Raw genomic sequence first — 21196 nt, forward strand, 5'->3', positions numbered from 1 at the left:
CACTCCTCACAGCCATTCCTCCCTTACAAGTTTTTACCTTTATAATACCAAAGCCCAACATGCCCTTAATCATCTCAACTCTCCGAGTCCACATCTGCCTCCTCTTACTCCTAATCCCATTGTTATGCACCTCATATTCCTCAACCAGCCTCCAGTTTTAACTACCTCTCAAACCTCTACACAAACCCCTTTGCACCCACTGTCTAATTCTTACTTCTACCTTATCTCGCCCTCCCTACTTCAGCCTAACCCTCTGCACCTATTCTTTCCAAAAATCACACTACATCTAAGTTACCTACCCCTAAGCCTATCATAGACCAACCCAAATTCTTAAAACACAAATCCAAACTTGCAAAAATTACTTCTTCCCAACCCTGGACCTCAACCACTCATAATCAACAAACACCCTCCTCCTCCCTCTTCTACTCCTTCCCCCTACAATACTCTTAAATTCTTCACAATTAATGCCCAGAGTCTCAATAATAAAATACACCAATTCCAAGCATGGCTAAGCCACAACCAACCCGACATCATAGCCATCTCTGAAACCTGGCTCAAACCCCACATCTCTGATTCTGAAATCCTACCCCCTGGATTTCACACTCTTAGATGTGACCGCTTAAATAGAAAAGGTGGTGGTACAGATTTAATATACTCTAATTTTCTCACCTTAATTCCCCTTCCAAATCCTATTCCCCAGTTCCCCAACACAGAATTAACAGCCGGTCTACTAAAAATAAATAATCACAAACGCGTCTGTGTCATTGCCTTATACATCTCACCCGGTAACAACACCACTATCCTTGAAGATATACTCCTATGGGCCTCAACAGAAATACACTATGAAACTTGCATACTAGGCGATGTAAACATCGACTGGAATAAAATCAACAGCCCCTTCACTTCCCTATCCATTAACCTCTATAATTTTACTCAAGTAATCCCCTCCATCACCAGACCCAATCAAACAATTAAGTCAGGATCCATTCTTGACCGGATCTTAGTCACCCATCCTAACAAAATCACCAGTTCTGGCACTATCGCTAACACTATTAGTGACCACCTCCCAGCTTTTATTCACCGGGCAACCACCTCTACCCCTCATCAGCATCAATGCATTCTTACACACAACCTCAGCAAATTTGACCCCAAAACTTTCTCCAATATTTTCAAACAAATGAGTTGGAATATTCTGAAAACCCTCCCACTTGACAAAGCCGTGGACTACTTCAATACTACCTTCCTAGACACTCTAAACTCCCTAGCCCCACTAAGACACAAAAGGATAAAAACTATTACAACTCCCTGGCTATCTAAAGAAACAAAACAAACTATGCATCAAAGAGATAAATTCTGGAAGCTTTTCCAAAAGAATAAACTGCCTGAAACCCATCTCCAGTACACAAAGCTCCGTAACCTTGCAAAAAAGCAAATCACCAATGACAAAAAATCTTTTTTATATAAAGCTCCAGTCCAACCATACCAAAAACCCAAAGCAATTCTGGAACTCTATAAACTCACTTCTTAACCCAGGCTCCAAAAATAACCCCTGCCCTGACCAAAGTAAATCCGACCTCGAATTAGCATCACAATTTAACTCATTTTTCATAGACTCTATATCTGACCTGACCAAGACTTTTCCCAACAAAAACTCTTCCCACCAACTTCTTAGTTTTAAATTCCCCAATAACTCTCCTCCTGTGTTCGGGCTCAAACCTGTCCCCACTACTCTCATAAAAGGACTCCGATCCAAACTCAAACCCTGCTCCAATGCACCTGATAACATTCCCTCTTCCTTCCTACAATCGGCTGCTGATGGAATAGCATTCCCAATTAGCAGCCTTATCAGTGGATCCATAAAGGAGTACTACATCCCCAAACATTGGCATTCCACCTTTATTCTTCCTCTCCACAAGGGAGGCAAAAACATAGACATCTCAAATTTCCTCCCTATTGCACTACTCTCACCTTTCTCCAAAATACTGGAAAAATGTATTCATCTCCAACTCATGCCTTTTCTTACCCAAAAAACAACTCCTTACCCATACCCAACATGGCTTCCACCCTGGGCATAGCACTATGACTGCATCACTTTTCTTCCTAGAAACTGTCAATCAAGCCCGAGACTCCAGACACTTAGTATCTACAGTACTCCTAGATCTCTCTAAAGCTTTCGATACTGTTTCCCACAAGCACCTTCTCTGTCATCTCTCAAACCTTAATCTCTCCCAAAACACTCTAGCATGGTTCTCAAGTTACCTGTCTGATAGGACTCAGGCTGTCAAATGGAATAAAGCCACCTCTCCTTTCATACCAACCACAACTGGCATCCCTCAGGGCTCTATCCTCGGACCTATGCTATTTAACATCTTTATCAATAATTTCCACTCCGCTATTCCTAACGCAAAAGTCATTCAATATGCTGATGACTCAACCTTAGTCTGCTCTGCCTCTAACCTCCCCCAAACTGCTAACTAAAACCCAAATCGCCTTCTCAGCTACTGAGACCTGGATGCACCAAAATCACCTCTCTCTCAATGCAAACAAATCTAAAATAATCCTACTCCCTCCCTCAAAATCTTTTTCATACGACAAAAATTCCTTCCAGGTTCTCAGCCTAACCAACTCCCCCATCGAAGTGGTCCCCTTCGCCAAATTCCTAGGTGTTACAATAGATGAACACCTCAGGTTCGATATCCATGTTCAACAAAACAAAGAAAACCCACCAAAAGTTAGAGATGCTATATAGGAACAGTCACTTCCTCTCCTCCTTCACTAGGCATACCCTGGCCACTACTTACCTTCTGCCTTCCCTATTGTACGGAGCCCCTCTACTAACAAATCTGACATCTTCCATCACCTCTAAACTTGAAAACTGCTACAATAAAATCTCCAGATTTGCCACCAAAGTCAACAATTCTACCCATCACTGCCTCTCCCTCCAGTCTCTGAACTGGCTAGAACTCCCAAACCACCTAGACTACCTTGAACTTACCACTGCACACAGACTCCTATTTTACCCAACAAAATGCCCAGCTCTGACAAACATCCTTCCACCCTCCACCCCTAATAGAACCCTAAGATCAGACAACCAAAACATAATAATGATCCATAAACCTAAAAGACCTGCCGGCCAACTTCTTCTTTCTTACTCTTTAGGTAGGAAATGGAATTCTCTCCCTTCAACACTAAGAACCCTGCCTAACAGAGAGAACTTTAAATCACAGCTATTCACCTACCTGTCCTCCAAACGGAAATGTATGTGCTTTTACCCTACCTAATTTCTTTGTTAAGCTCTTGGCCCCAGCAGGTTTTCCCCCTGCATTCCTAAATGATATAACTTACTATATCTGTTAAAAGCTAATTCCCAAAGACATTAACTATGTAAATATTGTAAATAGCTTCTTACTCTATATGCATGACTGTATGTTAAATGACTCTGTACAAGGAAAGTTTTTCCACAATGGTCTAAATTGCGTATGCTTTGCTTTGAATTAATATATTTGTAAGTTGTTCTTAATTGTTACTGTTTTTAAACTTTAATCTGTATTCTTTGTCATGGAGCTTTTCTCTCTGGGCCTCCACTGAAAATGGGCTCTCTGAGCCCAGTGGACTTCCCTGGTAATCAAACTGGAAATAAATAAATAAATAGTGCAGGAGCTGTATTTAGATCTGATCAGTTTGTCAGATGAGATCATGCAGCAGTTTTCCTGTAATTGTAAGGAAGTGGGAGAATTCCACTCGAGCACTGGGAGTTATACATTTTCTTTTGTAGGTCACAGAATATTAGTGATTGCCTGAGAAGGCATTTGGTGAGTTGGGAGGCATGTATGCCTGAATCACTTGAGAGAGTTTTGGATTTGTAAGGGGAATTCATAAGTGTTCTTGGGTGTGAGCTGAAATGTTATTTGAAAAATCTTGCAGCTTAGAGTAGAATTTTGGATAAGTGGAAGGCCTGTCTTCAGCTACAATAAGAGATGCAGGTAAGATGGGCGAGACTGTCAGTGGAGGAGGTAATAAGATTGGAGAAATCAGAGCTAGATGATGATTCCAGTAGGAACTTGATTTTAAAGCAAGAGAGCTTAGGCAAAAAGATTTTGATATATGTTCATCATTTTCACTGCTTTACTAGCCTTTGGTTTGTTGGCATCTGTCCTGCCTATGATACAGTAGTAGTCCATGATCATTCAGTCTTCTTAAAGCTGTGGCCCCACTCCACATTTGTACTCTGGTTGCTGATGCACGATCCCTGAGAGGGAAATCAGCAAAAGAATGAAGTCAGTTTTGGGACTTCTTGCCTCACAAAAAAATGATGAAGCTTACTTCTGAAGGAACAAAAGGATGTAAACATGTAACTTTTTGCTCCCAAGCTGACTATATACAGTAGAAACTGGGATTGAGGGAAGGTGCAGCTACTGCAGCAGTGAGGAGTTTGAACATCTGTAGTTTTGGTAAGTTCTTACAAGACTGTACTACGTTCATTCTCACTGCTGCAATAGTCTTTGGCTAGTTAGGTTGATTAACAAAGCGTATCTTACCTGGGAGGAGGATGGCTAAGGGTCCAGGAGCCCCTGGAGAATGTCCCTCACAAACTGAGTACTAGATCTAGAGAAGGAATCCAGTTTGTAATACTTAGTAAAAGTATGTACAGAAAACAAAATAGCTACCTCTAGAATTTTTCTAGAGTCTAGGTCTTTCCAATATACCAATGAAGAAGAAGACAAGTTCCTAGTAGAATGTGCCTTGATACTGCCTAGTATAGATTTGCCATGGTGGGAATAACAAAACGCAATAGTCTTTGGCAGCTATTTGTCTGTTAAGACACTGGCCGACCCTTTTTCATCCACTGGTAAGAAATAAAATAGCTAATCAGCGTTTCTAAAGGACTCATGCATAGCAGCCAGAGCTCAGATGTGGAGGGGAGCGAGAACCTTGTGAAGTCTGGCCATTCAGGCATTACAGAAGAGCTTACTAAATTAAGTATAGACCCTTTTATCATACACTGGATAGCCAACTGGCTCACACTGCTAGACCCAGGAAGTCAAAATAGGTAAAGCCACCTCCACCAAGAGATCAATCGCTAGTGGAGTCCCCCAGGGCTCGGTACTGAGCCCATTCCTTTCTGGCATCTTTTTCTGTGTAGTGGAAATAAAAGCTGAAGGTTTATGGCTGACTAAGTTTGCACATGATTGCAAACTGGAGGTTATCATTGGGTCCCCTGCAGACAATAGTACTCTTTAAGAATGCCTATCTCTGACTAACAAATGGTGCCAAAGCCATGATCTTAAACTTAGTGCTAAGACATGCATAATTGTTCCCTTTGGGAAGTCAATTGCCCTGTCTTATACCATGTTAATAATACGACCCTAAGAGTCGACGCTGTGGTCAGGGATTTGGGTACACACGTAGACAGTAGCCTTACCTTCGACCATCACATGGCCGCAGTGTTGAGGAACTCCTTTTATGTTGAGCAACTTATAATTAAGGACATGGCATCTAGGTCCAAAGAGGTCATTATCCCACTGTACTCTGCCCTTATCAGACCCCAGTCATAGAGTTCATTGCTCTCTACTCTATGTACCTGACCAGGCATATACAGCAACTAGAGTGGCCTCAGAGTTTCCTTACAAAAAGAATACAAAATGTAACAAACCTTCCTTACGCAGAGCACTTTAAGCCCAAACCTAGACCAGTGGATGGGGAATAGGAAGTTTACACTGGGTTTGGCACCCATGTCCATTATGGAAAGAGGTAGGTTAAATATGTCTAGACCTCACTGTCCTGTTTGGATACAGGATGTCATTATTCTTTCAGGAAAAACTTGGCTATGCTTAGAAAGCCCCCCCCCCCCCCACCTCGAGCCATTAGCCTAGTAACAGTCTATGACTCTATGGTAGCATACAGGCTATCATAGTAGCCAAAGGCTACTGCAGCAGTGAGTAATTTGAACATTTGTTATAAGTACAGTTTGCACACCTGTACTTTCCCTTATGGCTGAAAGGTTTCTAACCCCTAGACTGAAAATAGTAAGGGTGTTTCCATTTGTGAGTGTGCGTGCCATCTGAGCTCTAACAGTAGGCAGCTCTATAGCTCCTTCTAACCATGTGGTATTGCATGGCATTCAGCCCAGACTGTTACTCATCAGGGAAGATCTTCATAGTTAGGTGCAGTGGATGGATGGATAGATAGAACAGATGAGTATTTTTTTTGTACTGAAACATTTCCTATAGTAGACAGTAATCCCGCTTGATTTGTTAGGAATACTTTCCCCCCATCCTTCTGCAGATGAGAGGTCCTGCTGCTAGGTGGTGCATCTGGAGTTAGCATATATTCTCATATTGGTCACTTGTTTTAATAATGTTGTACGAAATTAACATTGTTAGTTTTCGATTTGTAAATGCATGCTGTCTAGTGGCTATGGGTCAGACTGGTACGTTTCAAGGATAAATGCATTTGTGTAGCAGGTACAGTACATCATGATGTGACTCGACTTGGTGAGCTTTGAACTTTGCTGAAAATAGTGCTGTATCTGACTGGCAAGTATAATGTAACCCAGAATTTGCAAAGAGGGACTTCTGGGTTAGCTGATGCAGCATAAATGTATATTTTGTTTAAGAAACTCAAAGCTAAACACTGAGCTGCAAGAAGCTGGTAATAAGTTAAGTCTCAATTCTTTTTAAGTAGCACATTATAAAGAGCATGTTCCACATTCTTCTTATTTTTGGATGGAATCTTACTAGAGTTCTCCATTTATGATAGTTTTATTTTGAATGTGATACTTTTTATTTTAATTATAATCTAAGAAATGTCTGATGCTTTTGAAATTGTGTGATAATATGAGATAATGTGAAACAGTTTTTGTTGTCTAATGTTGAAATATTTTTAACCTGCCAACATGTACTTTAGGATAAGAAGTATGCTACTGACAAGTATAAGGACATCTATACAGAGCTTAGCATTGTAAAAGCCAAATCAGACCGAGACATAAGCCGTTTAAAAGAACAGCTGCAGCTTGCGCATCAAGCACTGGGTGAACAGTCTCCGGAAGATATGGACCGTGGAGGATATGGTACGAACTGGTGTAGTCTTTGTCCAAGTAATTCTGCTAAAATGATTTACTGTTTCTCTTGGTAACCATGTTGCTTTAATGACTTTAGTTTTTTTATGTTTTATAAAAGAGAATCCATACAAAGGCTTCGGCTGGACATTGGGTACCAGATAGCAGTAAAATATAGGTGTTCATTGTTGTAGCCTTTTAGCAGCTTCAAGAAGTGAAAGCGTTTTTGTGGTACTCAGGACTGTCTGCCTTCCCCCTGTTGGGGAGTTTATGCCACCACACTCCTACCTTTCTTAAAACTCCAATAATGCTCAGCCCTGGAGGTAAAAGGAATTTTTCCTTACCCTTAACTTCCTCAACCTCTAAAAACTAACTTGTACAAACCAGTCTGTATGAAATCCATATGTCTTTGCTGTGCATTTGACAGCTTAAGGTCAAAGAGTGAGGTACTGTCTGTCTGTCTCAGATACTCATTATTTTTATCAGGTTTATTTGAACACCAGAGGTGGACTTTTGTTGTACCACAATGCAGTTTTAAGGATTATATGCTGCCTTTCACATCTACTGTACTCCACATTTCTTTCTGTGTGTTCTGTTCCACATCTGCACACTTTAGGTGACATTTTGTGGTGAAAACATTGAAGTGCTGTTAATTGAGAATAAAAAGTATATATATCTTTGCAAAAAACATTATTTTTCTTTTGGGGGCAAACTCGCAATTTCTTTATATTGAGGTTATACTCCATACCTCCCTGTAAGATGGAGAAGAGAAATAAACATATTTCAGTAATTTGTGATACCCTCTTTTATGATACCAGTAATGTAGAAGGTGCCAAATGTTTGGGAGCTTGCAATATTCACTTCACATTGTAAACATTTAAAGTTAAATGGAAACATATTCTTCTGATGGCATTTCTGCTTCATACACATTCACCTTTGTTTCCATTTTATGACTCTGCTCTTCACTGCTGCTTGGAGAACCCACATTTGTTGTACTTAAGGTAGTGTGTGGTCAATTTTGTCTTTGAACATAGGAAAACAGTGAGCGTATCTCTGGCTCCTGTGTGTGGCCAATTTTGTGTTTGAACATAGGAAAACAGTGAGCGTATCTCTGGCTCCTGCTTCTCAACATGGAAATGTACATGACCCATATGGTTAACGTGCGTTAAAACAGAGTGATGGTACCAGTGTCTCACTAGGATGTTGGCATAATCCATTATGTAATTAGAAATATAGTATGGAAACCTTACATACTTAAGGCAAATTGAACAGCTATTCATTTATACAGTTAAGTAATGCTCTAGTATAGGTTAACATAGAATGCTAATATGTTCCCACTCCTATGGCTTAGACGGATAATGTCCTGATGCAGCCCAGGTGATTCACGTTTTATTAATGGCTCTGGGGCTTGATGGTGCAGGCAGGCGAGAAAGTATGCACTTGCATGGAGAAGGCATTGTGTGGGCCTCACTGGTATTGTAGAACACTTGAATTTCTTCGTGTTTCACTGTTGCAGTCATTGCCTTGTGTGGTCTGTCTCTGTCTTTAGCTCTGCATTTTTTCTGAATGTCCACGGATTATTGGCTGACGGACACCATATCAGAATGCGAAGATGGAACACAAAAATAACTGTCTACAGTAAGAGCTCTACAGCGAATGTTTCTTGCATTAAAGAGGGCATAGAACTGGCAATGGGGGATGTCTTGGTCAGTCAAGACAATTGTTAACTTTTTCGGACATCGGTTAGTGCAAGAAAAAAGGATCCCTAAGGGGTACTTAGCTTTAGTCGTTTTTAGCTGAAATACAAATTCTGGTAGTGCCCGACCAGCACTCATGCGAACTGCTTCTGCTATGGGCTCCATGACAAGAAAGACTGATGTAATGATGTTGGCTGCCTTGCTTTATAGCACTGATGACCTGACGTCAGACTACAGGCGACTGCAGCCAATGCAGAAAAACATTGACTCTGGTGTTCAGGACAGCCGAGGGCTACCACAGCAGGGATAGACCTATAGGTGATGACTGCAACAGTGAATACACTCGAATGTCTACATTTATGGTAAGTGTACACAACTGTACTTTCCTTATCCCAGGCGTAAGATTAGTGCCATCTTAAGTGCCCAGATAGCTGTGGTGCCACTGAAGGACACAAGCAGTCCTAATGGCTGCTTAAGTAATGGTCCCTCTGAAGAGCCATTAGCCCCATGATTATGACAGCTTCCACTATATGGGAATGTATGGGTTTAAGCCCAGTAGGGGAGGCTTGATAGTTGATAGGCACGGGGCCAAAAGAACTTCGAAAAATATTAGAAAGCCCAGACTATGCTACATGTAACCCTAGTTCTGTGAGTATCTCAGGTGTCTTTAGAGGCTTCCCGGGGAGGATGGGAATGAGCAGCCACTGTTGGCTGTCCCATCTCCATGGGGAGTGGCTTTGGCTTGCCACATGGGTGACACCTAGCAGAGGGTGTAGGGAGGGGTTTACCCCCTTGCAAAACAACAAGCCTAAAGAAGAGCAATGTTTGGTATTCTCTCATCTGCATTTTCAGTGTGTTCTTTTTTTTTTTTAATGTACCACAGTTGGCATTATCAATGCAGATATTTTAGTAGGGAGCAATCCATTCTGTAGTCTATACTGTTGTAATGCCTTATCAACATTTCCTTGTCCAGCTATTACAGAAAACCTCCATTGTTGGTACCCCATATATTGCCCTATGAAAGCAGACTTTTCCTTGTTGAAGTTGTTTAACTCGTCCCTTTGTCATTTCAGCATTCAGTTATGCTGAAGCGCTGCTCTTCACCTTTATTTTATTGTACTTTTTAGGCAAACATCACCAGTTAATGGAGAGTTCAAGCTTCCTAGCCACAGCTTTGCATCCACACTTGTACAGCTCCTTCAAAAGTCATTACCAGGCTGTGGACTGCATACTTTAACAACTGTTCACACTCTGTTTGTTTGCACGTAAGTGTGCAGAAGTGTATAGCTAAGGGACCTCCTGAGAAATGAAGGCAGGAGTAGTGAAGTATCATGGGGAAGTACCAGAAAATATTTTTTCTCAGTTGATGTGTGCTTAGTAAGCTATGTTTTATGTTTTTTTTTCTCTGCAGATTGGTTTTATTGATTATATTAGAAATGTTTTTGAGAACCTGTGTATCTTATTTTTTCTTACCTAAAATTTAAATGTCTTCATGTAGATATTATGAAGTCAAAGAGTAATCCAGACATCCTGAAAATGGCAACATCAAAGAGAGCAGATCGAACTATGAGATCTAAGGTGAAACATTTTTATTTGGCTTAATTTGCTAAAATGTTATGCAGTCGATTTGCTAAAGAGCGTTTGATGCTTCTTTCAGAAGTGATCTTTTTAACATCTTTATTGAAGTATAACTTAAGGCATTTATATAAAAGGAAACAATATTAACAAGTTTCAGTTGCAAACATTCATTGTACATCACATATATTCTTTTTTTTAAATTATCATCAATCCAACATTACATAAGTTGATCAATTCATGCCTTACCTTAAACCTCATTCCATTAAACCTCTCCTCCCCTGAAACATTATTCTGCATGCATTGTTCCAACAATTTCCATTTTTTCTGTGTAATTTGCTCGTACCCTTTTCTGAAGATCCCACTTCCAGTTCTTTTATCTCTGTTACAGTATTCATTACTTCAAATACAGCTGGTTTAGACTTTGATTTCCATTTTATAGTAATTGCTTTTTGGCAACCACCAGAATTAAACTTAACAAGGGCTTACTATGTATAGTCACTTCATAGGTTCACAGGTTCATAGGTAGGTACTAGGCTATCAGCCCAAGGGCCTACGTAAGCCTAGCCAACAAAGTTCCCTGGCTTACGCCACTGAAGAAAGTTATTTTCGTGCGCCACTGTCGAGCAGAGACACAGAAGTGATCCCTGGGGTGTATTTCCTATTTCCCATCCACTCAAGATTTTTTTTGAAGAGTACTAATGAAGAACTTTGCTTGACATAGATGGGTAGCCTGTTCCAGAGTATGGGAAGTCTCTGGGACAGGAATCTTTCCCTCCAGCATGTCCTGTTTATTGTGGTGACAAGGTTTAGGTCCCTGGAGCGCGTAGCTCGGAGGGATTGGGATTTCTTTAGGTGTAGCATGTCCAACAGCTCTGGGTTTGACATAGCTTTATATGTTAGGCAGAGATCACCTCAGAGTAGGCGATATGCTATGGAGTAAAGCTGGAGTTTTTTGAGGCTGTCAGTGTAGGGCATTTGTTTGAGGCCAGTAATCCTCTTTGTGAGGAACTTCTGTGGCCTTTCCTGCTGCTGCAGATGTCTTGTGAGGTACATTCCAAAAGGGGCGTTGTACTCTATAATGGGTCTAATGAGTGTCGAGTAGAGGGGAACAATGACCACTTTTTTCCTGGATGAGAACCCTTTTATGATGAGGTGCGCCACATAGAAGGACTTCCTGATTAATTTGGCGATGTGACTATCAAAGGGGAGACTACTGTCCACCTGGATCCCAAGGTCTCTTATCACGCATTCTTTAAGTAGATTGCTGCCTATGTGGTAGTTCATGGGTACAGAGTTTTTTACCAAAGGGGATGACACTGCACTTTTTGGCATTGAGCTTGAGGCCAATCACTCTGACACCAGGCATCTGTCTCAGCGAGGCCCTTCTGTAGGATGTCCACATCATTTGGGGACTTGACTGTGGCTCCTAGTTTGCAGTCATCTGCGAACTTCGTTAGCCAGAGGCCTTCCGTGTTAGCCTGTACGTCAGAGAAGTAGATACCAAACAGGAGAGGTCCCAGGACGGAATCCTGTGGTACTCCACTTGTCACTGCTTTGAGGTCATATTTGGAGTCTGCAACTTTTACAGTGTGGGTTCTGGCAGTGGGCCAGTTGGCAACCCATCTTGTGACATAGGGATTTATACTTAGTTTAGTGAGTTTAGCTATAATTCCAGAATGGGGGATGGTGTTGAAAGCCTTGGCGAGGTCAAGATAGGCTCAGATCCTGTATCCACAAATCATTTCCCTAGTTAAACCCATTTGCTCCCTCAATATTTCTGACAAAGTACTCTGCAGTGAATTTTAGTCTGTCAAATCATTACACTCCCAAAACATTTTCCCAGTTACGTCTTTCTCCACCATCACACCTCCAACATTTGACATCTGCCTGAGAAAAAATATTTGTAGTCTGCTTGGGGTAAAAGAGCCTATGCTAACACTTCCAGGCAAAAATCCTAAATCTTCTAGACTTTCTTGCATATTTCGGAGCCATACATATGTCCTCCCAGTGTTTTCTTGTGAATTGCTTATCCAGTGTCTCTTCCCAACGTTTTCTAACCTTGTCTGATTGATTCATATAGTTAACATGCAGTATTGTATATACCCTACTACTTATCGCTTTTTTAACAGTAGCATCTGTTCTCGATTCAACTAAAAAGTTTACAAGCGTAAGTCATTCACTTAGGATTCCCAATATTCCTTTCTCTTTGCCTTTACTGTGGCAACATTCATGATAGGGAAAGCAGTTTCTAGCCTGCAGTCCAAAGTTAGTTTTCCCCCTCTAGTTATTTGCTCATAAATACCTTGGTTCCTTTGCCACTTTTCCCCATTAAATTCCACCCTCCTCTTGCCTATCCTCTGTACCCCTAATTGCAGTCGTACCTATCTGCAGAATTCCCTTTCTCCATTCTAGTGTTGGCTTAGTTCTTAGAATACTTTCTGCTACTTTATGAATATAATGTTCTGTATGGTTATTCTTACTCTCCATAAGGATCTGCATCCAAAATCCCAGTCTCTCCTTGTTTCTTGAGTTCCCCCATTTCATTATTATTTCTTTCCAGTTTGAATTATAGCTTTCTGCTTGTGTTATGTATAGGAGTCTTAACTGTGTAGCTCTGAAATACCCTTCAGATCAGGCAATCCCAAACCACCTTGTTCTGTTGGAAGGAACAATCTCCTTTCTCCATTCTCGTGTTGACTTAGTTTTTAGAATACTTTTCTGCTACTTTATGAATATCATATCCTGCATTGCTGCTGCTGTTCTCCTTAAAGATCTGCATCCAGAATTCCATCCTCTCTTTATTTCTTGAATTTCTCTCACTTCATTATCATCATCCCTTTCCACTTTAAGTTATAGCTTTCTGCTTCTGTTATGTATATGAGCCTTAACTGTGTAGCTCTGAAATATCCCTTCAAATTAGGTAATCCTAACCCACCTTGCTCTGTTGGAAAGATAACTTGTCCTACTTGACCCTTGCCCTTTGCTCCTCTCAGATAAAATCCTTTAATTCTTTATTAGTTAACTATTCACAACGTCTTCTCTGGTTGATAAAAATATGCCTGACCTGTATGTAAAACTGAACGGACTAAAACATTTTCACTGCTTTTATCCCGATACCCATATCCAAAAAGAAGGGTTTCCATTTTCTCAGTTTTTGTTATTTTTTGCTTAATCTCTTCCTGCATATCCTTAGCTGCAATAGCAGACTTATTTTTAATCCATACTACTAAATACTTCATTTTATCATGTCCCCATAAATATGGGGATTGCTGAACCAATCCATGTGTGGCTAGGTAGTTTACAGCTTCAGCCTTTGTTTTATCTTCATTCATTTTATATACCAAAAAGACTTGAAACTACCTCAAAATGTTCCACAACTCTGAGATGTAGTTTTCTGGTTTTATCAAGTACAAAATATTGTCTGCAGATAAAACCAAACTTTTTTATTACTAAACCAATTATGTCCTTGAATTTCTGAGTCCTTTATTTTCTTTGCCAGTGGCTGTAAATGTAACACTGACAACAAGGGGTAAAGAGAACACTACTGCCTAGTTCCATTGTTCAGGCACAACTTATCAGAGAGGAACCCTCCAGTTGTAACTTTTGCCCCTGATCCTTCCTATCTCCTCTTATTCAACTGCATTATTTTATCAGGAATTCAAACACTTCCATTGCCTTATTTCTCCAAAGACCAAAGAGGACCAATCTTGGCTTGGTGTAAAACAGCTTTAATGTTTGTGTCTTTCGGCTTTTCCCGGTTAGGGGTCGCCACAGCGGAACTCCGGTCGGCTAATGATTGGTAGTGGATTTTTACGTACCGGGTTACCAGCCCTGACGCACAACCTTCAATGAAGGCACGCCCCATTCACGTATGCCTCCACACAGAAGACGCTCTAGCTGAGAATCGAACGGGACGTCTTGCTATGAGGCGACAACGCTACCGCAGCACCACCACCACAGTAATAAAACAAAAAAAAAAAGTAAGCGCTTTCACGACATTCCAGTCGCTTCTTAAGACTCAAATACAAAGAGAACAGTATCAAAGCACTTAAAAAGGTTGCCCAATCTTGTGATTAAATAATTAGTCAGCTTAAAGGCATATCTCCAGAAACTACTAAAAAGGAATTACATTTCCTATAGTCAACATGTATGAAAAACACATGGGCTAAAAAAAAAAACTTTACTCAATGGGGGGTAGTGTGCGTAATACCGGTTTAATAGATGCAGCATCATTAATACCTGGTTTCTTGACTGCATTAAAATGTACTATCCACCTAAGCTCAGCTAATTCTGTTTTGTTCTTGGTATCCCCTTTCGTCAAGCTCTCTTTAAAGGGAGAGTGTCAGGATTCTCTGCTTGTCTGATTGTTTTGATTAGGATGGTAGGTCATGTGATCTTTTTATTTACATTCAGGCAGCTTTTTAATCTATGAGCTCAGGTTTCAATACTTTGGGGGAAGGGTAACTAACACTTCAGAAAATGCTAACAGTTTCCTCGGTGTGCTCCTTTTATCTGCTGCCCCATGCTGACAGGAACGCTTTAGCATTCTTTGAAATGTAGTGAAATAGTGCTTATATGAGCTACTTTTTTTTTTTCAGGCAAACACAACAGTGGACTTTTTTAAATATTTTTTTTTCAGGCAGACACAGCAGTGGACTTTTTTAAATATTTTCTGCAACATAGTTTCTTGGTTGTTTTGATTTAATGATGATGGAAACAGATGCAGTGGATGTGTTTTATTGTATGGTCTGGAGCAGAGCTGTTCATGTGCTAATGTAACTGCTCATTGAGGTGCTTTTTGCATATTTTATTTATTTATTTTACATTTGTTGACCGGGATAGTCTGACTGGATATATGTCCATTTTCAGTGGAGGACCGGGGAGAAAAGCACATTGACCATTTAGTAAATGCTAGTTTCAAGTGGATTACAGTCATAAGCAATACCAGCATTTAGCACATATACTACTAACTTATTATAAAACACTTTACAAAACATAACATTATTTTCAAAGTTATATATACATAACATTACATTCAGGTTTAAGACACATATATATATGTCTCTTTCAGTTTGTTGCAGTGATGCGTCCTACTGTTATATGGGAAAAGGGCAGAACAATTATGGGAGATGTCCAAAGGTGAATAGTACAGGAAGCATTACTGCTGATGGAGGGGGAGTAATCAGAATGTGTCAGGAAAAGGAACAGAAAGTACAGCACTTTCAATTGGGATACTATGTTGTAGATGTCACAGCAATAAGCAAAACAATCTACAAGTTGTTGTTGTTTGTCTTTCGGCTTTTTCCCGGTTAGGGGTCCCAACAGCGAAACTTCGGTCCGCTACTAATTGGCAGTAGATTTTCTCGAACACTAAGGTGCCATCTCGACTTCCAACCTTCAACGAAGGCACGCCCATTTACTCATGTCTTTTGAACGCCCACCCAACCGCGGGGAGGACATAATGAACCAAAAATAGGTAGAAGAGAGCAAAACAGTTGACAAGTAATGAACCAAAATCAGCCAGAAGAGCTGGTTCAAATGTAGACATAATTAACTTTTCCAGGACAAGGTAAAGATCCCCACAAAAGTGTCACCTGTTTACTAGTCAGCCTTGTATTTATTTATTTTATTATTTATTTATTTTACATTTGTTTACAGGGAAAGTCTGACTGGGCATAAAACCCTTTTTCAGCAGAGGCCCGTGGAGAAAAGCTCCATTGTTAGTAAACTATTTTGTTAGTAGAAACCTATGAACTTTTATTATCTGTGATGGCTTATTGGTAAATCAAATTTGCTAAGGTGTGCAGACTCCTGGTTTCGAGCCTTGCAGGGGCTGTTTAATTTGTTGGGTTGGGAGGGTGGCCTAATGGTTAAGGTGTTTGCCTTACAAACACAAGGTGCAGGGTTTGAGTCTCACAAGGGATAATTGGCTAGGCCTACAATGACTCGCAAGGGCAGTTAGTCTAGTATGAACCTATGAACCAGTATTGAATTGTTTGGGTGGGAGGGTGGCCTAATGGTTAAGGTGCTTGCCTTACAAACACAAGGTGCAGGGTTTGAGTCTCACAAAGGGGTAATTGGCTAGGCTTAAAATGGCTCGCAAAGGCCATTAGCCTAGTACTAATCTATGAACCTATAAGAAAATTGTATAATATAATAAAAAAAAAGTAGCAACAGACATTCATAATGGTAAAAATACTAGAACCGAATAAATTGGTCAAGTGGGAGACAAGACCAGTAATCTTGTATAACAATGCTTCTAGAAGACAGTTCTTACAATAGTAGCAGGTAGTGACATTGTATACAGTAAGAGTGCCACGATACTTAGTTTTATATACAGGTAGCATAGCAAACTGAAGACATAAAATGTGATAGATATTAATAGTGAGAAAGAAAAAAACAACATAAGGTAGTCATATGACTTAAATTCAATGTTCATTACATATGCAATAACATTTTTAAAATCAGTTATATGCAAATTACTTCTTTGAAGAGCAACTTGAGTAAGGTATGTAATAGAAACTTAGGAAACAATCTCCTCATAACCAGAGTCATGTGTTTGTGAGGAAAACACTGGAGAATCCATGTCCTTGTCATCAGAATCCTCCAATAAAACATCCTCACGATTTCAAGGGCTGCAAGCTAAGTAATTTATTTTTATTAACATACCCACTGTCTTGAGATGAAATATGTTTAACCTTTTGTTTTTCTTAGGGGCAGCCCTAGAAGGAGACCAACTGAATGGATGACAGTTCAAACCAAAAAACAGATCTCCTACCCTGGCCACCCTAGGAAAAACTTCCTGGAGAATCTTCCATGCCCAAAGTTGACGGTTCTCCCATACCCAGTATGGACCCTGCATCAGCCATAGAAGGTATGCTTACCCCCAGGTCCATGGTGCCAAAAAGGGCTATTCTAAAAGATTGTGGTGAAACTAGTCAGTGGTGACAAGCTATGGCCACTGTAAAGTCACCCACCAATATCTGAGGAGCCGACTAAATGTACAGTACAGGCAAGGGCTCTTTATTTATTTATTTCTTCCTTTTAGGTACATGAAGAGGAAGAAATATAGGACCAATAAGTGTATCCATGTTCCTGCCAAAGGAGAAGCCTGTCACAGCATGGTGTAACAGCTTGTTGAACAGACATGAATTTGTATAGAGGGGTATAGCCATAGTTTTGGGAATTGTATACCAGTTTTCAGAAGGTTTCCACCCCCATCAAAGAAAGTGCGAACCCGACAAAAAAAAAGTAATTAAGTAGATAAGTAAGTAGATGAATAAGTAAATAAAAATACTTGAACACCCAAGCATTCTCAAAGGAAAAAAATAAAACTGTGGGTTAGATTTCAAAACAGTTGCTTTCATGTAACTCTGCGTTGATGCTGTAAGGCATTCTGTCATTGTAAGTGACTTCTTTTGGTCAGAGGCCTATCTATAAACAGGCTTACACCAGGGGCCAGATTCCAATTGCTGTCACGGTAAACTGGGAGTTGGTAATCTGAGATTCCACTAATGTGAAGTAGATCCATATATATACACACACACACACACACACATATATATATATATATATATATATATATATATATATATACATACACATACATATATATATATATATATATATATATATATATATATATATATATATATACGTGCACACATACACGCATCTATATGTGTTTAACTATAAATATACTTATTTTAAAAAAGTCAAATTTCAGCACTTGCACAGAATAATTGTAAAAATTGTATGCAATGACGTGCATGCCATTTATCTGAATGTACCCTCATTCAAATTTGTGTCTGTGTGTGTGTGTGTATTTAGATATATAGGTTCACAGGTGATTACTAAGCTAATTGCACAAGAGGCTTTACAAGCCAAGCAAATAATACCCAGGATGTGGCAGTATTATATCTCAGTTCACCAGATATGGGATGGGGTAGTCTCGGGGTGGTGGGTCTTTGGGTGAGTCATTTTACAGACTGTCTCTGTCCATAAGGGACATGGGAAGTACCCCAGGAGTGAATTTACAGTCCTCCATCCATTTATCCAAATTATTTTTCAAGAGAGTGAGGAACGGGCTTGGTTTTGTCTGCTCCATAGATATGACGTAGCTTTTAGGATATAAATCTGTCTTTCCAGCAAGTTCTGTTAGAGTCCTAAATAAGGTTCAGGTCCATGGAATGTGCAACCCTTGTATACATTTTCTTGCAAATATGTAACATTTTTATAAGGGCTGGATAAGAGAATGCCTTGTAGGTCAGCAGGCATAAGTCACCTCTCAATAAACAATATTCGATGATGTAAAGAGATAGGGCCTTTAGTCAGTCAGCATAAGACATATGTCTTATGCTTTGTATTTTTTAAGTGAGAAACCTCTGAGGCTGCTCCAGTTTGTGTGAGTGCTTGGTTAGGTGTATGCAGAAGGGAGCAATGTACTCGATTATGAGTCTGTTGAGGGCCGAGTACAATGGCATTATGTCTTCCTTTGATTGTGATGCCATGCCTTTACTTATAAGTTGAGCCACACAAAAGGAATTCTTCAATACCATAGCTGTCTGGTGGTCAAAGTTTAGGTTACTATCTGTCTGTGTTCCTAGGTACCTCACCACTGGGTCTACATTTAGGGGTGTGCTGTAAATATTATAATTGGCAGGGATATCTGATTTACCAAAGGGTATCATTATGCATTTTTTAGCATTTAATCAAAGACCATGATTTTGGCACCAGTCATTTGTCCTTTTTAGACCTATTTGTTGGATGTCAACATTATATGGGGATTCAGCGATTCCTCCCGGCTTAAAAATCATTGGTGAATTTGGTGAGCCAGAGGCCCCCAACATTGAGTTTCACTTCAGAGAGGTAGATACCAAACAGGAGAGGTCCCAACACTGACTGCTGTGGGACACCACTAGTAACAGGTTCCTTATCAGAGGTGGATTCACCTATCCTAACAACATGTGTCCTGTCAGTGAGCCAGCTTGCTATCCATCTGACAATGTAGAGGTTTATGCCTAACTCAGTAAGGTTATTTATGATCCCTGAGTGGGGGATTGTGTAAAAATCTTTGACAAGGTCTAGATAAGCGGTGTGTACAGTTTTACCCTAATCCATGGCCCTGGTAACTTTCTCAAAGAAGTCCACCAGATTCAGCAGGCAAGACCTCCCTTTAACAAAGCCAGCTGGGTCTGGTCCAGCGTTTGGAGAGCTCCTATGTTATTATTGATTACGTCCATGATAATTCTTTCCAACTTATGGGTCTGTAGTTGCTTGGGTCAGTTGATGGGCCCCCATAAGCAGAGGGATGACTGTTGCAGTCCTCCATTCCTCTGGGACAAAGCCCAGCCAGAGGCTGTGGTTAAAGAGTGTTTCAAGTGGCCCTGATATATTCTGTTTTAAGCTGTTTAACAAGCATCCTGGAATATTGTCAGGACCCATCGAGTCCATGTTTTTGTCTTTAGCTCGCACAGTAATGACTTGTTTCCTTGTTAATGTCTGGTAGGGAGATGGTTGTGGGTATTTCTTTGGGTGTGGAAGGAGGTGAGAACTATGAACTGAACTTGTTAGCCAGCAGGTGTGCTATAATTTCAGTCTGGGTGTAAGAGTTTCCATTCATGATCAACTTGCCACATTGCTGAGCGTTTCCCCTGAGGTTACAAAATAATAAAAAAAAAGCCTTATGGTTATCTTTCACCTGATAAGGTTATCTTTACCTCATAGTTTGCTTTGGCAGATTTGACCAGCTCTCTAATTTGTTTGTTTAGAAAGGAGAGTGCCTTTTTGCACTATTTTGTCTGTTCTTTCTTCCCATGTATGCTAGGGAGTCCACCAGGTTGGTTTATTTTTGCCAGTATTCATAGGTTTTACTCGGACAGGTACTACCTTCTGTATGCAGCTATGAATGTGGTTGTGCAGCGCTTTTGTGTACAGCTCGTAGTAGGCCTCAGTGACATCCGGGTTTGGAAGTTTAATACGCTGTCACTTAGTTTGAGGATTTGGCCTTAGCAAGGTTCTTAACAGGTTTGGGGTTTGATGGGGGTTCTAAGTTAGTTTTATCTACTATCCTACCTACCTATCCAGGCAAGTCTAAGGGTCAGCTCCTGGTGTTTTCTCTTGTCTACCTGATGAATCTGGGCATCTTGGGGCAATGCAGCAATTGCCCCATGTACACAGACAACCCTCACATCCTACCACCCAACACTACAACCTGTGAGATGCACTTATAAAGCCAAACTGGAAGCAAAGCTCTCTTAACCCAAGACTGGACTAGACAGTCAAGAGGAGAAGGTAAACACTTGCACCACACCACACTCATCACATAGTCCCTCAAAACCTACACCACCAAAACACACACACAGAAACACAAAACAAACACCTACATTCACGGAGGCTCTCTGTAAAAATCTACCCAAGCAACAGGACCTGTAAAGCAAAAACGCAAGCAACCTCCACCCCCCCCCCCCCACACAACCCAAATGACACATAGCACATAAACTCAGTGTGCCACTCAACCACAGCCCATAAGGCATAACAACATACCCAACACTCTAGTCATAGAGTCAGGCACACTGATGTTCCACTCACCAGGCTAAACAAGGGGAAAGTTACTGTCAGCTGCCTGTCGGGTGCCAGGATCCGCCACATAATGCTCCACAATAAGTACAAATATGACTCTATCATTGTCCGTGTTGGTGTGAATGACCTGAGATGTACCTCCCTGGACTACATGAAAAGAGACATGGAGGAGCTCTTCGATCTTGTAGCCCAGGCAGGTATGACCCTAGCCCTGAGTAGCATCCTGCCATCACCCAGAATGCTACCACAGTACAAAGACAAAATGATTGACTTCAACAATTGG

The 21196-nt window shown here is 40.6% G+C and overlaps 1 protein-coding gene across 1 annotated transcript in view; it reads left to right on the forward strand.

Moving 5' to 3' along the window:
* Positions 1 to 21196, forward strand: part of LOC122799215 (myosin phosphatase Rho-interacting protein-like) — a 2938789-nt gene that overhangs the window by 2672243 nt on the left and 245350 nt on the right. The window contains exons 21-22 of the mRNA XM_044068133.1: positions 6907 to 7069; positions 10253 to 10332. Coding sequence (XP_043924068.1) covers positions 6907 to 7069; positions 10253 to 10332 — 243 coding nt within the window. The remainder of the gene's footprint in view (positions 1 to 6906; positions 7070 to 10252; positions 10333 to 21196) is intronic.

Source organism: Protopterus annectens, chromosome 4.part0 (genome assembly GCF_019279795.1).
Source record: "Protopterus annectens isolate FY-2018-M chromosome 4.part0, PAN1.0, whole genome shotgun sequence".
NCBI lineage: Eukaryota > Metazoa > Chordata > Ceratodontiformes > Protopteridae > Protopterus > Protopterus annectens.